Source organism: Triplophysa rosa, linkage group LG20 (assembly GCF_024868665.1).
Source record: "Triplophysa rosa linkage group LG20, Trosa_1v2, whole genome shotgun sequence".
NCBI classification, from domain to species: Eukaryota; Metazoa; Chordata; class Actinopteri; order Cypriniformes; family Nemacheilidae; genus Triplophysa; species Triplophysa rosa.
The window spans coordinates 12,447,088-12,471,374 of NC_079909.1; the positions used below are offsets into that span (position 1 = coordinate 12,447,088).

The 24,287-nt window shown below is 37.3% G+C and overlaps 1 protein-coding gene across 18 annotated transcripts in view; it reads left to right on the plus strand.

Moving 5' to 3' along the window:
• Positions 1-5,953, plus strand: part of nfasca (neurofascin homolog (chicken) a) — a 66,100-nt gene extending 60,147 nt beyond the window's left edge. For 16 of the 18 annotated variants that reach the window (XM_057361427.1, XM_057361432.1, XM_057361433.1 and 13 more), the window contains 2 exons: positions 850-873; positions 2,224-5,953. In XM_057361427.1, coding sequence (XP_057217410.1) covers positions 850-873; positions 2,224-2,452 — 253 coding nt within the window. In that variant the 3' untranslated portion in view covers positions 2,453-5,953. The remainder of the gene's footprint in view (positions 1-849; positions 874-2,223) is intronic. The other 2 variants (XR_008965030.1, XM_057361431.1) reach the window with 2 other exon arrangements.
• The last annotated feature ends 18,334 nt before the right edge of the window (positions 5,954-24,287 follow it).

Here is a 24,287-nt window from a genome sequence, read left to right on the forward strand (position 1 = left end):
GAAGTGATTGATCATTAAACACAGCATTTTAAAATGTACTCTCTATTATTTGTACTTCCGCTGGAAACTTGGCACTGTTTAGTATACAATGTAATGATGTCATGCCAAGATGCAGCTTAGACAAAACACTTTTATAAGGTTAATAAAAAAGACATCTCTGAGAGTGAATTGGAAACAACAAAGGCTTTCACCTAAAATAAGATGTCAAGTACTTAACCGTTTTATTCCCTCTTAAAACAATATTGTCTCCCTGTAAAACAGGGTTTCTAATGGTGAACATTTTTTAAACACAGTATTGTGGTGTTACTGTTGAAAAGTTGTAGGGGGGCGAAGGTTCTTTCTATTAAGGTTTAACACCCTTGAAATGCTGTTTAATGAAAATCGCGGTACGCAGTATTTAAAGATGGCGAACCATTCTCAAATGCACAAATATGTTGCATGAAACGTGGAAATGACTTGACTTTGGTGAAAGAAACGAAGTTGAAATACAAGTTTGCATGCAAGAACGTGGTTAGCAATGTCTTTTTGTTCGGATGTTCAGTGATTCTAACATGAGGTTTGATATTCTAAAATGCATTTCTTACAATCTGAGACAAGAGGATTCTTCCGCAGATAAAAACCCTTGGGTTTGTCAGTAATCTATATTCAATCATTTTCAATCGGATTTTTCATCTAGAAAATAAACAATATGCTAATAACAGATTACACGCTCAGGGCTGTTTAACATCTGTTTTTAGTTTAAAGTGCCACTTTGATGAGACAATGTTTTGTTTTGATCTTTTTTCTTACTTTTTCTCCTTTCACCATTGTTATTCTTGGGTGTTTTCCATTCCTGTTGGTCCAATGAAGGTCTGTTGACAGGGAGAGGGAAAGGTATGGAGGAGAGGCACTCATTTCATCTGGCTTTGGAAATCTTAATAATCAACTAAAGCATTTGCATTTCCTTTTTGATCTTAATCGATTAATATACGTCCTTCTCTTTTATTAATGATCAATATGTACAGTATTAATGAATGATTGACATGATCAAAAGGTCCTAGTCTCATTTTCATTCCCTCTCATTCAAAAATGATTCATAATTCCATTTGATTTTTGCATAATATGGTATTCACTAACTTAACCATTTATTTATATTTTATTTTCTCATCATTTTACACTAAACATAACTATGAAGAATTCTTGCCAAACAATAAAATAGATCATCAAATATACCATCAAAAGTTATATGAAGGTAAATATGTTTGATCGATTAAATCAAAAATGATTCTCATTGTCACTTGGCCTACTTGGAAATCAGCGGTGTGTGCGTGCCAATAAGGAAATGAGATTCATTGAATGTTCCTTATTGACCCTAAAGATAAATAAACTGATGTAATATTCCAGTTGCCATGGTGCATGCAGACGACCGTGCCACCTGGTGCTATAATGCTATTTATGTTTCATCGACACGATTTTATTGCGCAGAAGTGCTTTGTTTATATTTATAAAGAGGATATATGAGGTTGATAAAAGCATTTTTATGATCCCAGAAATGGATAATAGCATGTTGCCCGGGTGTAAACCATATTTTGTGAGGGGCTAAAGTTGTTTATTTACAATATACTGTAACTTAAAACAAAGATGGGTCTCCATTTGGTAATAAAGATTTTTAAGATCTGTTACATTCTTTTTTTGTTTCTGCTTTGCCTGGTGCCCCTTAGTTGTTATAGGACCCTACGTTCCTCATGCATGATTGTTTTACCCTCCAACAGAGGTCTGTTTGAAAGCCAGAAGCATGTTTTTGATATGCAAAGCACAGGAGCTGAAATATGTACCTGTTATTTCTTCAGCCTAACTGTTTATTTGTAGACACAACAAAATGTATAGAATATTAAGAGTGTAAGGAGAGTTTGTTGGGTTTTTTGTCATAGAGTTGTTGTGACTTCTTTTCTCAGAAGTGTGTGTATGATGTTTTCCACAGTATGGTTGAGATAGGATTTTTGATGCACAAAACTGGAAATCTTCTCATTAAAGTTAGATGCAGTATGTCTGAAAAACAAGAATTTGACGCTTGATATTTTTTGCCGGGTTTCTTCTTCATTTTGACGCCCCAAAATCACAGATGACCTTGAGGGAGACAAGAGAATTTCAACCTTTCAAATTTGAAGTCCTCTCAGTTCACGGCCCCTATTATTTTCCAACAACGTTCAAAGTGTAACTCTCGTTTTCTTTTCCGTCCAACAGCAGTGATGAGGACAACAAGCCTCTGCAGGGCAGCCAGACCTCTCTGGATGGGAACGTGAAGGAGAGCGATGATAGTCTGGTCGATTATGGTGAAGGGGGTGACGGTCAGTTCAATGAGGACGGCTCCTTCATTGGCCAATACACAGTTAAGAAGGACAAAGAGGAAACGGAGGGAAACGAAAGCTCAGAGGCCACGTCACCTGTTAATGCCATCTACTCTCTGGCGTAGCACCTTGAGCCGGAGACGGCTCCACCAGCAGGCCGGAGGGTGCCACTACGCACTAAAATAATATATATACAGAGAGAGTTATGAAAAAGTATTCATATACAAAGCACTGGAGTGCATGATCCTTAACAAGGTATGGGGAAGTGAAGAAGAGAAACACAGGTGAGACAGCTGGTCTTTGGAAACCATATGAGGAACTGTGAGCATCACCTGTGTCCCCGTGCCAACACACACACAAACTTTACGTGTGCCTTTAGGGCAACGGGGTTGAAACGTGGAACTTACAAGCATTTCGTGTGGCTTATGCTCAACTTTTTTATTTTCAAAGTTTCAAATCTGCCCCTCCCTTCTATTTACTGTAGCTAGCATCAAAGAAATGGAAACACAAGCACCGGTTCTGTCACATATCAAGTGTGGTTCGATCCAACTGCAGAAGAAAATACGTTTATCATATTGATATTTCTGCAGTGAATGTTTTTTTCACAGCTGATAGATGCGTCCAAACACATGAATTGTCTATACAGTGCTGGCACAGGTTGCTGTGCTATACAAAGCTATGCACTATGTATTATCACATCTTGCTTTTGGGTTGAAATCGGACGTCTCATGTTTCCTTTTTTATGTTGTCTTTGCTAAAAAAAGCTATATCCCTGCGTATGCGACTGGATTGATATCATGCTTTCAATTGCCATTGAAGCGTTGTTTATATATTTTCACTGGCTGCAACTATAAAAGGCCACCAATATTTATAGGCTGAGGTTTAGATGGCACCACTTGTAAATGACGATAAAAAGACATTATTTTCAAGCATGGTAGTATTTTAGCGCAAAGGACAATGGAGAGTTTGTAATAAGAGTCAAATCTCTTAATAAATACGCAATGATATATTCTTTTTTTATATAAAACTTGCTTTATATAGTCCTCAAAGGAGAATTAGGATGATGATGAAAATGGGTCACATTTGTTTTTTTTCTTGTTTTTTTCCACTATCTTGGTGAAGATCTTGGTTCCAGAATAAGTTTGTCCAAGGAGTCGAAAACCATTTGGGGTGCATCAATACATTGGTGGGGTGAGAGGCTTTCAGAGGCAGACATAACTGAACAGTCATCAACCGGATTGAGCATTTGACCTGAAAAAAGAGGTGATAGTCCATCAGTTCCTTTCTCAGAATCTTCACAGAAGAAAGAAAGTGTAGCCGCAGTCTACAGTACAAAGTTCTTCATCCAGTATTGCGTTGTCTTTGTTTAGAGAGTGATGGAGAAGTTTAGTGCCACTCGCAGTTTGTTCTCAGTTATTTCGTGGTCTCAAAGTACTATCATTAATTTTTCTTCTGCACTGCTGAATTTTTCAGTTCCTTTCTTTCAGAGGCCTTCACAGTGGGATCCAAAAGTCAGAGAAAACTAAAATAAGCAAACTTTTAGTGCGTAAAGCAAAGAAATAACGTTGAGAGATGTTTAAAACTGTGCCCTGTTTCTGCATCACTGTCAAGTGGTGAAATGCACTCAGTATCATTTCTGGGATAACATGGATTACACCGGACGGTGTAGTGCGACGTGACACGCGGCTTGTTCTAATGGGATTGTCACGCTGCGCCACATCCAGTGTGGACAAAATGTTTAATTATGATGAGTTCTAATGCATTCTATTGTCTCATCGCGTCGCGTCCGGTGAAGACACGGTGTTATCATAAAATACAATATATAATACGATTCTAAAAATGTGTATATTTTGCATTTAACCTTTTCTCTCATATTCTCTGAAATCAATTTAAAATATATTCAAATTGGAAATGAATCCCAATGGAAGTGTTTTCAGTAGTCGTCCCAATTTTTTGGATCCCACTTTATATTTATTTTATTTATGGAAATATAGGGACTAATATATTAATAATTTATTGATGACTGTTCATTCAGTTGTAATAACTAATGTGACTGGATGACCCATCTGTGATTTGAGCACATTGTGATAGCGTCTCTGTGTACAGTAGGAATACTTCAGAGATCATGTAAAATAATGAAATGTAATGTCACCATTAAAGGGGCTATGTCTTATTTGTTATTTGTGCTGCTCTTTTTAGTATTACTATTGTTGTATCACTGTTGTGTTCATATATTAGAATTGATTTAATGTAACTTACTTAACAACAATGAAGATATTGTGTATTTATTTTTCTCACATAGGGCATCAGTCTTGTAATCATCTATGTAAATATTCATTGGTTTGGTTTTTACAGTTTTACTGTACTACAGTAAGTATCTGAATCTATAATAATGATTAATAATAAAAAAATGCTTTTGGTGCATCCCAAAATGAAAGACTCCATGCACAGGTTTGAATTCGGGTTTAGCCAAATGGATTTGGGGTCTTTAAATGATATTTTAATGATTTTTGTGTCATGTCATTTTTGTTGGGTCATGTAGGCGACATAATGAACCTCTTTAAAACGATCCAGGTTTGTCACTAAACTCCTGATTTCAGGTACCTGGCAGGCACCTAGTGATGATGTAAATAGCAAATGCTGTAGAATTGTACCATTGTAGCATTCCACCTACCGAGGATAAAACAAGCTTTTTGTATTTTTGAACTGTGTTACACAGAAGAAATGGTTTGTCATTTCCTGTTCATGTATTAATGCACCAGTCTCCCATAATGCCTTTCGCCTCTGACACATCTAGGCCCAGCAGATCACGTGACTGCTCTTTGAAAAGGACTGAGCATCAGGTCCTAACATCCTGATAGAGGTGTGATGTCCAGTACAATGCCTTCAGATTAAAGACAAATGTGTTTATGAAATTCCTTGGACCACACTGTGGACCGCTTCATTCATTTTGGTTTTTCCAATACCTCAAAGCAATACTCTCCTTATTTGCCTTTTGATGTTCTGTTTCCTGCACAATAGGTACCAACTTATGCAGTTCAAGTAACTTAATGTACATGTACAGATGACAGACTTTGGTAATTTTGATGCTGGTGTGAACCTAAAGGCTTAAACGCCTACAGCTACTTTTATCATCATCACAAACTGTTGAACTGCTAAAGTATCAAATATTCTGTTTTTCTTCTGATGTTATATTATTTGCGAGCTCAATAACTGGCAACATGCATTATCAACAGTAGTCACAATACAACAAGAATGACAATACAATAACTGTCACATTTCACTTTTCAAAAAACTACAGAACAGTACATATACTGTACACGAATGACGGTTGTTATTATTATATATAGTCATTTTTAACCAGCTGTCCAGCAGGTTTTTAAATGGCATCATGCAGCTTAACAGTGTTCTTCTGTAAATCTGGCTAGAGAGAAATGGCCAGTCATTTTGTTCACCATGTATGCATTTATGACAAGATGCTGCATCTTATCTGCTCGAGACGTCTTTCTTTAAAGTAATGCTGTGTCAGTTTCTCAACCTTCTGATCTGTCATTGCCTCTGATTATTCCTCTTGTGCTCCAATAAATAAGTTCTCCCATTTCAACAGGCAAGAATTGCTGAATTTGGTTTGCAAACTTTCACACTTAACATTAATGTCTTCTAAGGATAGTGCACCCAAAAAAATTAAAAATCTGTCATCATTTACTATCCCCTCTTGTCATTTCAAACCTGTTTCTTTTTCCCACAGAACAGAAAATAAGACATTTTGAAGAATGTTGTTAACCGGTCCCCATTGACTTGCATTGGTTTTGTGTTTATACAATATAAGTGAATGGGGGCCAGGGCTGTTCGGTTACCAACTGTCTTCAAAATATCTTTTTTTGTGTTCTGCAGAACACAAAATGTGTGTTTGCCCAAAGATTTAAAATTGTGTTATCATTTATTCACCCTCATATCTTCTGTGAAATACAAAAGAAGATATTTTGAGAAAATCCTCAGTGGTTCTGTGTCCATACAATGGCCGTCAATGTGGGCCAATATTGTTTGCTTACCAACATTCTTCAAAAGATCTTAATTTGTGTTCTGCAGAAGAAAGTCATACAGGTTTGCAATAACATGAGGATGAGTGAAGTACTTGTCAAATTTGTTAATTATAATCGAGCAGGCTTAACACTTTATAAAAGACATCAATATATACATTTCAAATTCGATCTCTTTTTATCACTTTGACAGATAGTAAAGTGCTTGACCCTTGATGCACAGGTTGGATCAACATTCACACTACAAATTTAGTTCTTCCCATTGATTTTCCCACATCCGGATGTTCATAATGACCTGCACAGCTTAATGTGGCCGATAAGACTTCACTCCTTAACTCACATGGCAGGATGCACAAAAAAGCGTGTGGTGAAATTAATAACGACCCTCTGACGATAAATCCGTTTTGGACCCGGGAAAGAGTGCACAACAGCCATAATTTATTTAGTAGAATTGAATACATTTTGCCTTGACCCCTCTGGGACTGGTAAATATTAATGCACTCTGCCTTCCGCCGTCTGAGGCCTTTTCAACACCTGTCACATATATCTCCCACAGACACCATTAGATAAAATATCCATAGCCTGTGCTAAAAACCAGCCCGGTGTCTTCAGTACTAGTTAGGGTTCTGTAATTACTTTCATAAATAAATGGAGTTAGGGTGGTCTCTTAATGTAGGTGCAATTGACAAAGTACATTCTCCAATGATTAATGAGAAAGTGTTGCACAACATTAAAGCCAAATTGGGTTTAATTAAGTCTGTTGTTAGGTAACGGGAACAGCTTTGTTAGTTTATGCGGTGTTTAAGCTGACAGCAGCATAGGCATATACAGTATGTCAATCACAGGAGCTTCAATTTAAAGGTCCAGTGTGTCATTTTTTTGGAGGATCTATGGACAGAAATGCAATATAATATACAGTATCTCACAGAAGTGAGTACACCCCTCACATTTTTGTAAATATTTTATTATATCTTTTCATGCGACAACACTGAAGAAATGACACTTTGCTACAATGTAAAGTAGTGAGTGTACAGCTTGTATAACAGTGTACATTTGCTGTCCCCTCAAAATAACTCAACTCAACACACAGCCATTAATGTCTAAACGGCTGGCAACAAAAGTGAGTACACCCCTAAATGAAAATGTCCAAATTGGGCCCAAAGTGTCAATATTTTGTGTGGCCACCATTATTTTCCAGCATTGCCTTAACGGGCATGGAGTTCACCAGAGCTTCACAGGTTGCCACTGGAGTCCTCTTCCACTCCTCCATGATGACATCACGGAGCTGGTGGATGTTAGAGACCTTGCGCTCCTCCACCTTCCCTTTGAGGATGCCCCACAGATGCTCAATAGGGTTTAGGTCTAGAGACATGCTTGGCCAGTCCATCACCTTTACCCTCAGCTTCTTTAGGGGTCGTTATCATGTTGGAATACTTCCCTGCGACCCAGTCTCTGAAGGGAAGGGATCATGCTCTGCTTCAGTATGTCACTGTACTTGTTGGCATACATGGTTCCCTCAATGAACTGTAGCTCCCCAGTGCCGGCAGCACTCAGGCAGCCCCAGACCACGACACTCCCACCACCATGCTTGACTGTAGGCAAGACACACTTGTCTTTGTACTCCTCACCTGGTTGCCGCCACACACGCTTGACACCATCTGGACCAAATAAGTTTATCTTGGTCTCATCAGACCACAGGACATGGTTCCAGTAATCCATGTCCTTAGTCTGCTTGTCTTCAGTAAACTGTTTGCGGGCTTTCTTGTGCATCATCTTTAGGAGAGGCTTCTCCTTCTGGGACGACAGCCATGCAGACCAATTTGATGCAGTGTGCGGCGTATGGTCTGAGCACTGACAGGCTGACCCCCCATCCCGTCAACCTCTGCAGCAATGCTGGCAGCACTCATACGTCTATTTCCCCAAAGACAACCTCTGGATGTGACGCTGAGCACGTGCACTCAACTTCTTTGGTCGACCATGGCGAGGCCTGTTCTGAGTGGAATCTATCCTGTTAAACTGCTATATGGTCTTGACCACCGTGCTGCAGCTCAGTTTCAGGGTCTTGGCAATCTTCTTATAGCCTAGGCCATCTTTATGTAGAGCAACAATTCTTTTTTTCAGATCCTCAGAGAGTTCTTTGCCATGAGGTGCCATGTTGAACTTTCAGTGAGAGCGATAACACCAAATTTAACACATCTGCTCCCCATTCACACCTGAGACCTTGTAACACTAAAGAATCACATGACACCGGGGAGGGAAAATGGCTAATTGGGCCCAATTTGGAGATTTTCACTTAGGGGTGTACTCATTTTTGTTGCCAGCCGTTTAGACATTAATGGCTGTGTGTTGAGTTATTTTGAGGGGACAGCAAATGTACACTGTTATACAAGCTGTACACTCACTACTTTACATTGTAGCAAAGTTTCATTTCTTCAGTGTTGTCACAGATATAATAAAATGTTTACAAAAATGAATTGTAAAAACTTTATGTTTTTATTACCTTAGAATGAGCTATTTCTATCTACATACACCGCGGGTCCCCTTACATGGAATTCGCCATGTTGTTTCTACAGTAGCCCTAAACGGACAAACTGCTCTACAGAGCTTGTTTCGTAAATTCGTTATATCCATGGGAAAGAAGCGAAAACGTGACGACATCTTAGTTCTGTGTCAGCCACCGTAGTGCTTCGAATGGGAGGGGTGGAGTGAGCCGTCGGTCGCAATTCGCAGCCTCACCACTAGATCCTAGTTTCAGTAAACAAACAAAATACTCAGATCTACAATCGCTGAATCTAAGGGAGTTATCGAAGAATTGTACATGCCTTCTGTATGTCTCCATTAAGGGGAAAATCAGGATAAACACAGACAGATGTTCCTGTGACATCAACTAATGCCAGGTGTCACATTGCAACCTGTCCCGAATCTCCAACCACATTTAATCTTCCAGAGTGCTTCTACACAGCCACTCCCTAATTTATTTTTCACTCCATTATGGGTCTGGACCTCATAGCCAATTTCATAGCCAAAAACCTGATTGATGGTCCTCCGTGTCCATTTTTACTCATTTTGCCAGCGCAAATGGTATTGCTGTGGCATAGCATGCAAAGCTCTAGAGAGATTTACAACGGACCTTAATTGAAACACAAAACAATGGAATTGAATTAAAAAGCTTGAATCAGAATGAAAACCTCTCATTGTGTCAGACTGAATGAATATTCATGACTATTGTTGCATAAAGGAAAACCTAATATTCAGTGCAGGGCATTAAATGTAATAGAACCAAGAATAAAAAAAAAGCGATATTGTTTGACCACGAATATCCAACTAAATGAAGTTCACAGCCCTGCATGAAAGATACAAATATATTATGAATTATGTGAATTGAACTTGACATGTCATTGTGATCTCCATATAGAAGACGTGCAACACTAAGCTTAACACTTACTTCATTGCACTTATCTACTTTAATGGTCACTAAACCCATTTGTGTATATTGATTATTACCTGTCAGAGAACCATAATTCACATTGGACATGAGTCATGACTGTCCTCTCTATAAACTGCAAACATTAGCTCTCTGCTTTATAAGAGCAATAAAATCACATATTGCACAGTAGACCTTCTTGAAGACAGTCTGAAAATCTGCTCCTACTGTAAATGCATGAGTGAATATCATGTTGTAGGTTTTTGTTGGACTTCAGATTTCAGGTTCAGATTTTCTGTAATTGTGTTTTTCTAACTCCTAAGCTGCTTGACTGAGCTTCTGTCATGGTGAAAAGTATTTAGGACAGGAAGATGTTATGCTTGCTACCAGTGTTCCACTATGTCTCACAGCAACCTTCAAAGCTGAGAACAGCAATGCTGTCTGGTCTCATGTGCAGGTCTGGCATTTATTTCTCAGCTCTTTGCTCACTGGCAGAAAGCCAGAGGAGGTACTGAGACCACCTGCAAAGCTTTGCTGACAGCTAAACCAGCCCACGTCCCTCAAGTTAGCAAATTACGAGGTCAGTGCATCAGACGTGATGGAGGAAAATATAACACAATTATTGAGCTCTGAATAAAACTGTAAGAATTTGTATTAACTGTGGCTGGCTATAGCTCAGCTGGTGTAGTATGGTATATATACTGGGGCACATACAAACTGGTTGCTACAATAATTCACGGCACTTTGAGGCAGCCAAATAAATTAAAATATTGTTGCTGTTGGACTGAAACCTAGTTTGTCAAAAACTGCCACTTGAAATGAAAAAAAATCAATAATTAAATACGGTGTTGTCAAAGTTGACAAGCTCGTTTGAATACTTTTTTTGTTAAATATTTGCAAAAACCCATAGACAAACATGAAGGGTGACCAATAGTAATGACATAATAAAAATTATGAAACATGCTCGGGAAGTTGATGAATAAATCGTACATGTGTCCTATGGTGTGTTAGCAAAATCTAGGAAACAAACTGTTAATGTTAAATTGTTTTATATTGTTATACTTATCATATAAAATAGCATAAGAGAAATTGATCTTCATTATTAGTTTTTTTTTCTAAATTTTGGCCGTCACACCATAGGACAAATTTGCATATTGGTCTATTAGCTACCCAGATACAAGGTTTCAGTGTGACCGTGACAATATTTCAAATAATATATTTTAAATTGTTTATAGACTACTGTAATACATTTAATAAATAATGCAAATAGTACTTTAAAATTTTTATTTTATTGTCGAAGCTTCACACATATATGAGAAAGAATTGAATGAATTAAATAAAAAGTTTTAATAATAATAAATAATGTTTTATTTAATGGTCGTTTTTTACTTGCTAATAATTAACCCAAAATCTTTTGCTTTCTTGAAATAATTTAAGTCTTTACAAAGATTTAAATAACTAAATCTTTCAATTTCACTTTTGGTTCATGATTGTTGTCGAACTAATATGGTTGAAAAAATATCAACTGCATCAAAAGTAATAACATTTTTGGTGAATAAAAACTGCATTTTAAAAATGATCTCCGGTCACGATTGACAGTAAGTCTATACATATCAATGAAAACAAGTCTGGAGATGATTATACTGTGATTATATGTTTATGCTGTACATTCCAAACAAGCTATGAACATCAGAAATCAGTCCTCTAACAACTCCAATGACAGCACAATATACAGCATGATGCTTTCTTTTTAACTGTCCAGGTGGCTGACTCCTCAAATGCATGAGGAAATGTTATGTCAGCCTTTCTAACAAGAATGTTATATCAAAGAAATGAAGTAAGGGTCATGTAGGCACTGTGGAGTTATCTCAGAAACACTTTTCTACAGAGACCTAAAGCTGATAACCAGGGAGCACAGGGAGGAAAAAGTAATCCCATAAGAAGACGTGTGTGTCATCTGTATTAGAAAGGGGTATAAATATGACTTGCTCACCAACCTTTCCTTCTGTTCCTCTCAAATACATGGCCAATATTGATCCTCACTGATGGACATGCAGTTGTCAGAGAACATCTGCTTCAGTCTCTATGACCTGTCACATGTCCAATCTCTATGAAAGCCCTGCGAGCAATCGCTCATTCTCCTGTCCACTAAATTAAATCTCTGCTTTTGTGTGCTTGTTTGTTTTGTATGTATGTCACTTCAAATATATCCACTATATATACAGTATGATGTGATAGTTTTATATCTAAAACATTTCAGAAATACAATAATACAATTGATACTGGCATGAATGCACAATGCAAGATTAGTTTAGATCACATTGAACAGCTTCATGTATGATTCACAAATTCATAGAAAAAATATTTTTTACACCGTATAAAAACTTAACATATCGTCGCTGTTCTTTTGGAAACAATGGATGTCCAAATTTGCTGTTTTTCAGGAAATGAAAAAAAGCTGTAATTTTAACATAATTTTAACAATTTTTTAAATACTTTTTCATGGTTATATTTGCAAAACCCAGTTAAAAACATAAAGGGTGACTTATAATAATGATACAGTATATGGCGGATCAAAAAATACTATAAGGACAGCAGCGATATGTACACTTAAGAATATTTAAAGTATAAAGAATATATTGTATTATTTTCTTCGTAATGTACGCACCACATAATTTTGTTTGGTTAAAAAGGCTACAAACTTTTTTTTGAATACATGAATACACAAATTAAATTTCTAAGAATGTGGCAGTTGCATTGTGAATCGTTTGTGTGTGGCACACCACAAAACCATTAGATGTTTGTTTTTTTATTTTTACCTACATAAACCAAACATTTGAGTAAAAATAAAAAATAAAAAAATAAGGAATTTTCTGAGTGCCAGACATGCCAGGAATACTGTGTTGTGATAAATGCATCTTTTTACCTTTCGACAATGAATCAAGATCATGTGACATTTGTCACCCATTGAACATTAATCAGGAAGGAAAAACAAAAAGCGTCGGTGAGTAATCTTATTACTGTTCATTTATCAAATGGGTCAGGCCAAAACGCCAGGCTGCCTTTTGCGCTTAAAAGCTACAGCTTCCATCACTCAGCAAGCTCTCAATAATTCATGTCACTTAAGGCAACTGACCAGACTGCAGTAGACCAATATACTCCTCACACTAATGTCCTGCATGGCACAAAACATGCAAACATCCAAACTCTTCTTTTGCCCATTTTGTATTCTTCAGTCTGTCTTTCCATCTATCCATCCATGAATCTTCTGTGCAGGAAGGTGGAGGAGGGGGTTTCTGTTCCCTGAGGCCACATGAATGCAGATAAGAATAAAGTACCCCAGCTGGCATAATGAGTGAATGCCAGTGGAAGTCAATTAGCTCACATGTCAAGGACCCTAAACCCAACCCCAACCCCCCCCCCCAATCCATAGTGCCATCACCACTGAGCGTATAGTAGTAACTAATCACACCATTCAGCAGGGAGGGGTGTAAAATAAATACTTATATGATTAATAATTAATGAAGGGTCCTGATAGTATATTAATCTTTCACATACGCATTTCATTGCATTTGATGTCTGGAGAGATAATTGAATCATCTGATCTGAACCATATTTATGTATTTTATGTCTTAACTTCAGTTTAAATCCTTTTAAGTATTATCATTGGAAATTCATTTTCCAGATTTTACAAAATGTGATGATAAACATGTAACAAAAATGAACCCTCTTGTAAAACTCTGGAAAGGCAGAAAATCAATACCTCACTGTCTGCTGTAAATATCTAAGGAAAAACATAATTTTAAGGAAAAAGCAAAAATTTTTTATGATATTGTTTTATATAAATATTAAGGGTGGATATTTTTATATAGGCTATACCTACCAGGCACTGGAATTTAAAGTGACTGTAAATGATGATGATTATGATTATTATTATTATTGGTTATTTATTATTATTAATATCATTGGTTATTAATTATTATTTGTATAATTCTACAGCTTTCCCTCCCCCCTCCCCCACTTAATGTCCCTCTCTCCAAAATATTACAGGAAATAATTTCTCAAAGTTGTCTGACTTAACTCTAATTTACAATGTTTAACATGAGTAATATAAACTGGAAACGTAATGTACTGTCACAGCGTGACCTATAGAAAGTATTTCTGGTGAACTGAGAACTACCTGATGCATCTAAAACTGTTTCAGCACTCACAGCATCAGTTCCATCAGATTTGATAAAACCCTTTTTCTGAGACGCAAGCAAGAGACCAAAAGTAGTGAAGACAAGTATGAGTAACTAATCCCCCTTCACTTTTTTCTACTTTTTGGCTGCCATGTAAAAAAACAAGTGCATTCTGCAGTTTTGTCAATCTCGCTCATCATTATGCATATAGATTCTTTTATCTCTGTATCAGAGACACTGTCAGATCTCCTCCACATACTCGGTTCACAGAGAGTACACATCACTTTCATCTGGAGAGCTTCTCGCGTGGTACGTGGCTAAAGGGAAGCTCATCTCATTCCACAATTAAAAGTCTTCTCTTCAGTGGTTGAGACCTGAAAAGTGAGTCTGGCTCGGCCAAAGTCGATGTTTGTTTGGAAAATGGATATCAGCTGGACACAAAGCAGCTCATACGACAAAGGAAATTCACCTCTATGCTTCTGAGGACCTCCAAAAATGTCATCCTCCCCAGGAAGATCTGCCAGCAGATAAGAGATGATAGCTATCTCTCCTCCCTACCCTTTGACAAATCAATGGTTCTGCTCTCTCATATTCTCTATATCTAGATAATGGGGTTTAATGGGTCATGCCACATGGGATTCATCCACTGTGATAAGAGCTGAGGGGTGTGGCTTATTTGAAACTTTGGTGGCTCACTCCACCTGTGGCCATCACTGATCCGTCCCTGTTTTCATGTCAGAATATTATTACATCTTCAATACGCATGTCAAGATAGAAGAATTAATCAGATTCAAATTACATATGCAACCATCTGTACGCGCTGCTTCAGATGACAGAGATTCATTGAGTTTGCATGGCTAATTTTGCAATCCATCCAGAACTCTCTACAGAAGATTTGGATGAGAAAGTCTTCTAAATCTTCTGGTTTTTAAAGAAATTTAAGTGTGTGTTTGGTTATTAAAGTATATTGTGCTTCTACGGTCTTAACTCTGAATTTTATATTTGAATATGTAAATGGACATTTTTACAAATTATTTGTATGTTTGTAAATTATTTTAAAGTCATTTTTAGCCATTATTATTATTATTATTATAAAGGTAGCATTTTTCCATAAGAAAAACCAGTCATGTCATAATAAAGTGGATGGGCAAGTGGCTGCAAAAACAAATTCTTGTTTTCCAGTACAAATAACTAAAAATTCTTTAATCAAGAAACTTTTACATTTTTAAGATACAGTTGACCTAAGATTAAGTTTATATACATATATATACTGTATATATATATATATATATATATATATATATACATACATATATGTGTGTGTGTGTGTGTGTGTGTGTGTGCGTGCGTGCGTGCGCGCGCGTGCGTGCGTGCGTGCGTGCGTGTGTGTGTGATTATATATATATATATATACTGTATATATATAAACAACTTGAAAATGTTTATATATATTTCAGTCGAAAAATTTCAGTCAGGCTTTAGATCGCATCATAGCACTGAAACTGCGCTCGTTAAAATTACAAACGACCTGCTTGCAGCATCAGATAAAGGTAACATCTCACTCCTAGTCCTGCTTGACCTTAGTGCTGCATTCGATACTGTAGACCATAAAATACTTCTAGATCGCTTACACACTTATACCGGTATTCAGGGACAGGCACTACAATGGTTCAGATCTTACTTATCAGACAGACATCAATTTGTCCATTTAAATGGGGAATCAACAAATCTAACGCAAGAAAATTATGGATTACCTCAGGGATCGGTTTTAGGACCCTTTCTATTTTCCATATACATGCTGCCCCTTGGCAACATTATTGGAAAATATGGAATTAACTTCCACTGTGTGCAGATGATACTCAGCTATACTGTATATCTCCTCAGGACCAGATGATTCCTTACAGCTATCCAAATTGGTAGAGTGCATCGAAGATATAAAACATTGGATGACTAGTAATTTCCTTCTTTTAAATTCTCATAAAACAGAAATATTACTTATCGGACCAAAGGCACGTAAACAGAATATTTCGGATTAAAACCTGCAATTTGAAGGCTGCACTGTTACTCCAACAAATACAGGTAAAGACCTAGGCATTATATTAGACAGACCTGTCATTTGGAAATCACATCTCAAATGTCACAAAAACAGCCTTCTTCCACCTTAGAAATGTTAACAAATTATGAAATATTCTTTGTGTTGCTGACGCAGAGAAGCTTATTCATGCATTTGTGACCTCAAGACTTGACTACTGTATTGCACTTCTTAGTGGTTGTCCTGCATCATCAATAAACAAACTACAGTTAGTTCAGAATGCAGCTGCCAGAGTTCTAACCAGGTCCAGAAAATACGATCACATAACCCCAATGTTATCAACCCTTCACTGGTTACCCATTAAGTCGTCGCGTCCGGTGAAGACACGGTGTTATCATAAAATACAATATATAATACGATTCTAAAAATGTGTATATTTTGCATTTAACCTTTTCTCTCATATTCTCTGAAATCAATTTAAAATATATTCAAATTGGAAATGAATCCCAATGGAAGTGTTTTCAGTAGTCGTCCCAATTTTTTGGATCCCACTTTATATTTATTTTATTTATGGAAATATAGGGACTAATATATTAATAATTTATTGATGACTGTTCATTCAGTTGTAATAACTAATGTGACTGGATGACCCATCTGTGATTTGAGCACATTGTGATAGCGTCTCTGTGTACAGTAGGAATACTTCAGAGATCATGTAAAATAATGAAATGTAATGTCACCATTAAAGGGGCTATGTCTTATTTGTTATTTGTGCTGCTCTTTTTAGTATTACTATTGTTGTATCACTGTTGTGTTCATATATTAGAATTGATTTAATGTAACTTACTTAACAACAATGAAGATATTGTGTATTTATTTTTCTCACATAGGGCATCAGTCTTGTAATCATCTATGTAAATATTCATTGGTTTGGTTTTTACAGTTTTACTGTACTACAGTAAGTATCTGAATCTATAATAATGATTAATAATAAAAAAATGCTTTTGGTGCATCCCAAAATGAAAGACTCCATGCACAGGTTTGAATTCGGGTTTAGCCAAATGGATTTGGGGTCTTTAAATGATATTTTAATGATTTTTGTGTCATGTCATTTTTGTTGGGTCATGTAGGCGACATAATGAACCTCTTTAAAACGATCCAGGTTTGTCACTAAACTCCTGATTTCAGGTACCTGGCAGGCACCTAGTGATGATGTAAATAGCAAATGCTGTAGAATTGTACCATTGTAGCATTCCACCTACCGAGGATAAAACAAGCTTTTTGTATTTTTGAACTGTGTTACACAGAAGAAATGGTTTGTCATTTCCTGTTCATGTATTAATGCACCAGTCTCCCATAATGCCTTTCGCCTCTGACACATCTAGGCCCAGCAGATCACGTGACTGCTCTTTGAAAAGGACTGAGCATCAGGTCCTAACATCCTGATAGAGGTGTGATGTCCAGTACAATGCCTTCAGATTAAAGACAAATGTGTTTATGAAATTCCTTGGACCACACTGTGGACCGCTTCATTCATTTTGGTTTTTCCAATACCTCAAAGCAATACTCTCCTTATTTGCCTTTTGATGTTCTGTTTCCTGCACAATAGGTACCAACTTATGCAGTTCAAGTAACTTAATGTACATGTACAGATGACAGACTTTGGTAATTTTGATGCTGGTGTGAACCTAAAGGCTTAAACGCCTACAGCTACTTTTATCATCATCACAAACTGTTGAACTGCTAAAGTATCAAATATTCTGTTTTTCTTCTGATGTTATATTATTTGCGAGCTCAATAACTGGCAACATGCATTATCAACAGTAGTCACAATACAACAAGAATGACAATACAATAACTGTCACATTTCACTTTTCAAAAAACTACAGAACAGTACATATACTGTACACGAATGACGGTTGTTATTATTATATATAGTCATTTTTAACCAGCTGTCCAGCAGGTTTTTAAATGGCATCATGCAGCTTAACAGTGTTCTTCTGTAAATCTGGCTAGAGAGAAATGGCCAGTCATTTTGTTCACCATGTATGCATTTATGACAAGATGCTGCATCTTATCTGCTCGAGACGTCTTTCTTTAAAGTAATGCTGTGTCAGTTTCTCAACCTTCTGATCTGTCATTGCCTCTGATTATTCCTCTTGTGCTCCAATAAATAAGTTCTCCCATTTCAACAGGCAAGAATTGCTGAATTTGGTTTGCAAACTTTCACACTTAACATTAATGTCTTCTAAGGATAGTGCACCCAAAAAATTTAAAAATCTGTCATCATTTACTATCCCCTCTTGTCATTTCAAACCTGTTTCTTTTTCCCACAGAACAGAAAATAAGACATTTTGAAGAATGTTGTTAACCGGTCCCCATTGACTTGCATTGGTTTTGTGTTTATACAATATAAGTGAATGGGGGCCAGGGCTGTTCGGTTACCAACTGTCTTCAAAATATCTTTTTTTGTGTTCTGCAGAACACAAAATGTGTGTTTGCCCAAAGATTTAAAATTGTGTTATCATTTATTCACCCTCATATCTTCTGTGAAATACAAAAGAAGATATTTTGAGAAAATCCTCAGTGGTTCTGTGTCCATACAATGGCCGTCAATGGGGGCCAATATTGTTTGCTTACCAACATTCTTCAAAAGATCTTAATTTGTGTTCTGCAGAAGAAAGTCATACAGGTTTGCAATAACATGAGGATGAGTGAAGTACTTGTCAAATTTGTTAATTATAATCGAGCAGGCTTAACACTTTATAAAAGACATCAATATATACATTTCAAATTCGATCTCTTTTTATCACTTTGACAGATAGTAAAGTGCTTGACCCTTGATGCACAGGTTGGATCAACATTCACACTACAAATTTAGTTCTTCCCATTGATTTTCCCACATCCGGATGTTCATAATGACCTGCACAGCTTAATGTGGCCGATAAGACTTCACTCCTTAACTCACATGGCAGGATGCACAAAAAAGCGTGTGGTGAAATTAATAACGACCCTCTGACGATAAATCCGTTTTGGACCCGGGAAAGAGTGCACAACAGCCATAATTTATTTAGTAGAATTGAATACATTTTGCCTTGACCCCTCTGGGACTGGTAAATATTAATGCACTCTGCCTTCCGCCGTCTGAGGCCTTTTCAACACCTGTCACATATATCTCCCACAGACACCATTAGATAAAATATCCATAGCCTGTGCTAAAAACCAGCCCGGTGTCTTCAGTACTAGATAGGGTTCTGTAATTACTTTCATAAATAAATGGAGTTAGGGTGGTCTCTTAATGTAGGTGCAATTGACAAAGTACATTCTCCAATGATTAATGAGAAAGTGTTGCACAACATTAAAGCCAAATTGGGTTTAATTAAGTCTGTTGTTAGGTAACGGGAACAGCTTTGTTAGTTTATGCGGTGTTTAAGCTGACAGCAGCATAGGCATATACAGTATGTCAATCACAGGAGCTTCAATTTAAAGGTCCAGTGTGTCATTTTTTTGGAGGATCTATGGACAGAAATGCAATATAATATACAGTATCTCACAGAAGTGAGTACACCCCTCACATTTTTGTAAATATTTTATTATATCTTTTCATGCGACAACACTGAAGAAATGACACTTTGCTACAATGTAAAGTAGTGAGTGTACAGCTTGTATAACAGTGTACATTTGCTGTCCCCTCAAAATAACTCAACTCAACACACAGCCATTAATGTCTAAACGGCTGGCAACAAAAGTGAGTACACCCCTAAATGAAAATGTCCAAATTGGGCCCAAAGTGTCAATATTTTGTGTGGCCACCATTATTTTCCAGCATTGCCTTAACGGGCATGGAGTTCACCAGAGCTTCACAGGTTGCCACTGGAGTCCTCTTCCACTCCTCCATGATGACATCACGGAGCTGGTGGATGTTAGAGACCTTGCGCTCCTCCACCTTCCCTTTGAGGATGCCCCACAGATGCTCAATAGGGTTTAGGTCTAGAGACATGCTTGGCCAGTCCATCACCTTTACCCTCAGCTTCTTTAGGGGTCGTTATCATGTTGGAATACTTCCCTGCGACCCAGTCTCTGAAGGGAAGGGATCATGCTCTGCTTCAGTATGTCACTGTACTTGTTGGCATACATGGTTCCCTCAATGAACTGTAGCTCCCCAGTGCCGGCAGCACTCAGGCAGCCCCAGACCACGACACTCCCACCACCATGCTTGACTGTAGGCAAGACACACTTGTCTTTGTACTCCTCACCTGGTTGCCGCCACACACGCTTGACACATCTGGACCAAATAAGTTTATCTTGGTCTCATCAGACCACAGGACATGGTTCCAGTAATCCATGTCCTTAGTCTGCTTGTCTTCAGTAAACTGTTTGCGGGCTTTCTTGTGCATCATCTTTAGGAGAGGCTTCTCCTTCTGGGACGACAGCCATGCAGACCAATTTGATGCAGTGTGCGGCGTATGGTCTGAGCACTGACAGGCTGACCCCCCATCCCGTCAACCTCTGCAGCAATGCTGGCAGCACTCATACGTCTATTTCCCCAAAGACAACCTCTGGATGTGACGCTGAGCACGTGCACTCAACTTCTTTGGTCGACCATGGCGAGGCCTGTTCTGAGTGGAATCTATCCTGTTAAACTGCTATATGGTCTTGACCACCGTGCTGCAGCTCAGTTTCAGGGTCTTGGCAATCTTCTTATAGCCTAGGCCATCTTTATGTAGAGCAACAATTCTTTTTTTCAGATCCTCAGAGAGTTCTTTGCCATGAGGTGCCATGTTGAACTTTCAGTGAGAGCGATAACACCAAATTTAACACATCTGCTCCCCATTCACACCTGAGACCTTGTAACACTAAAGAATCACATGACACCGGGGAGGGAAAATGGCTAATTGGGCCCAATTTGGAGATTTTCACTTAGGGGTGTACTCATTTTTGTTGCCAGCCGTTTAGACATTAATGGCTGTGTGTTGAGTTATTTTGAGGGGACAGCAAATGTACACTGTTATACAAGCTGTACACTCACTACTTTACATTGTAGCAAAGTTTCATTTCTTCAGTGTTGTCACAGATATAATAAAATGTTTACAAAAATGAATTGTAAAAACTTTATGTTTTTATTACCTTAGAATGAGCTATTTCTATCTACATACACCGCGGGTCCCCTTACATGGAATTCGCCATGTTGTTTCTACAGTAGCCCTAAACGGACAAACTGCTCTACAGAGCTTGTTTCGTAAATTCGTTATATCCATGGGAAAGAAGCGAAAACGTGACGACATCTTAGTTCTGTGTCAGCCACCGTAGTGCTTCGAATGGGAGGGGTGGAGTGAGCCGTCGGTCGCAATTCGCAGCCTCACCACTAGATCCTAGTTTCAGTAAACAAACAAAATACTCAGATCTACAATCGCTGAATCTAAGGGAGTTATCGAAGAATTGTACATGCCTTCTGTATGTCTCCATTAAGGGGAAAATCAGGATAAACACAGACAGATGTTCCTGTGACATCAACTAATGCCAGGTGTCACATTGCAACCTGTCCCGAATCTCCAACCACATTTAATCTTCCAGAGTGCTTCTACACAGCCACTCCCTAATTTATTTTTCACTCCATTATGGGTCTGGACCTCATAGCCAATTTCATAGCCAAAAACCTGATTGATGGTCCTCCGTGTCCATTTTTACTCATTTTGCCAGCGCAAATGGTATTGCTGTGGCATAGCATGCAAAGCTCTAGAGAGATTTACAACGGACCTTAATTGAAACACAAAACAATGGAATTGAATTAAAAAGCTTGAATCAGAATGAAAACCTCTCATTGTGTCAGACTGAATGAATATTCATGACTATTGTTGCATAAAGGAAAACCTAATATTCAGTGCAGGGCATTAAATGTAATAGAACCAAGAATAAAAAAAAAGCGATATTGTTTGACCACGAATATCCAACTAAATGAAGTTCACAGCCCTGCATGAAAGATACAAATATATTATGAATTATGTGAATTGAACTTGACATGTCATTGTGATCTCCATATAGAAGACGTGCAACACTAAGCTTAACACTTACTTCATTGCACTTATCTACTTTAATGGTCACTAAACCCATTTGTGTATATTGATTATTACCTGTCAGAGAACCATAATTCACATTGGACATGAGTCATGACTGTCCTCTCTATAAACTGCAAACATTAGCTCTCTGCTTTATAAGAGCAATAAAATCACATATTGCACAGTAGACCTTCTTGAAGACAGTCTGAAAATCTGCTCCTACTGTAAATGCATGAGTGAATATCATGTTGTAGGTTTTTGTTGGACTTCAGATTTCAGGTTCAGATTTTCTGTAATTGTGTTTTTCTAACTCCTAAGCTGCTTGACTGAGCTTCTGTCATGGTGAAAAGTATTTAGGACAGGAAGATGTTATGCTTGCTACCAGTGTTCCACTATGTCTCACAGCAACCTTCAAAGCTGAGAACAGCAATGCTGTCTGGTCTCATGTGCAGGTCTGGCATTTATTTCTCAGCTCTTTGCTCACTGGCAGAAAGCCAGAGGAGGTACTGAGACCACCTGCAAAGCTTTGCTGACAGCTAAACCAGCCCACGTCCCTCAAGTTAGCAAATTACGAGGTCAGTGCATCAGACGTGATGGAGGAAAATATAACACAATTATTGAGCTCTGAATAAAACTGTAAGAATTTGTATTAACTGTGGCTGGCTATAGCTCAGCTGGTGTAGTATGGTATATATACTGGGGCACATACAAACTGGTTGCTACAATAATTCACGGCACTTTGAGGCAGCCAAATAAATTAAAATATTGTTGCTGTTGGACTGAAACCTAGTTTGTCAAAAACTGCCACTTGAAATGAAAAAAAATCAATAATTAAATACGGTGTTGTCAAAGTTGACAAGCTCGTTTGAATACTTTTTTTGTTAAATATTTGCAAAAACCCATAGACAAACATGAAGGGTGACCAATAGTAATGACATAATAAAAATTATGAAACATGCTCGGGAAGTTGATGAATAAATCGTACATGTGTCCTATGGTGTGTTAGCAAAATCTAGGAAACAAACTGTTAATGTTAAATTGTTTTATATTGTTATACTTATCATATAAAATAGCATAAGAGAAATTTATCTTCATTATTAGTTTTTTTTTCTAAATTTTGGCCGTCACACCATAGGACAAATTTGCATATTGGTCTATTAGCTACCCAGATACAAGGTTTCAGTGTGACCGTGACAATATTTCAAATAATATATTTTTAATTGTTTATAGACTACTGTAATACATTTAATAAATAATGCAAATAGTACTTTAAAATTTTTATTTTATTGTCGAAGCTTCACACATATATGAGAAAGAATTGAATGAATTAAATAAAAAGTTTTAATAATAATAAATAATGTTTTATTTAATGGTCGTTTTTTACTTGCTAATAATTAACCCAAAATCTTTTGCTTTCTTGAAATAATTTAAGTCTTTACAAAGATTTAAATAACTAAATCTTTCAATTTCACTTTTGGTTCATGATTGTTGTCGAACTAATATGGTTGAAAAAATATCAACTGCATCAAAAGTAATAACATTTTTGGTGAATAAAAACTGCATTTTAAAAATGATCTCCGGTCACGATTGACAGTAAGTCTATACATATCAATGAAAACAAGTCTGGAGATGATTATACTGTGATTATATGTTTATGCTGTACATTCCAAACAAGCTATGAACATCAGAAATCAGTCCTCTAACAACTCCAATGACAGCACAATATACAGCATGATGCTTTCTTTTTAACTGTCCAGGTGGCTGACTCCTCAAATGCATGAGGAAATGTTATGTCAGCCTTTCTAACAAGAATGTTATATCAAAGAAATGAAGTAAGGGTCATGTAGGCACTGTGGAGTTATCTCAGAAACACTTTTCTACAGAGACCTAAAGCTGATAACCAGGGAGCACAGGGAGGAAAAAGTAATCCCATAAGAAGACGTGTGTGTCATCTGTATTAGAAAGGGGTATAAATATGACTTGCTCACCAACCTTTCCTTCTGTTCCTCTCAAATACATGGCCAATATTGATCCTCACTGATGGACATGCAGTTGTCAGAGAACATCTGCTTCAGTCTCTATGACCTGTCACATGTCCAATCTCTATGAAAGCCCTGCGAGCAATCGCTCATTCTCCTGTCCACTAAATTAAATCTCTGCTTTTGTGTGCTTGTTTGTTTTGTATGTATGTCACTTCAAATATATCCACTATATATACAGTATGATG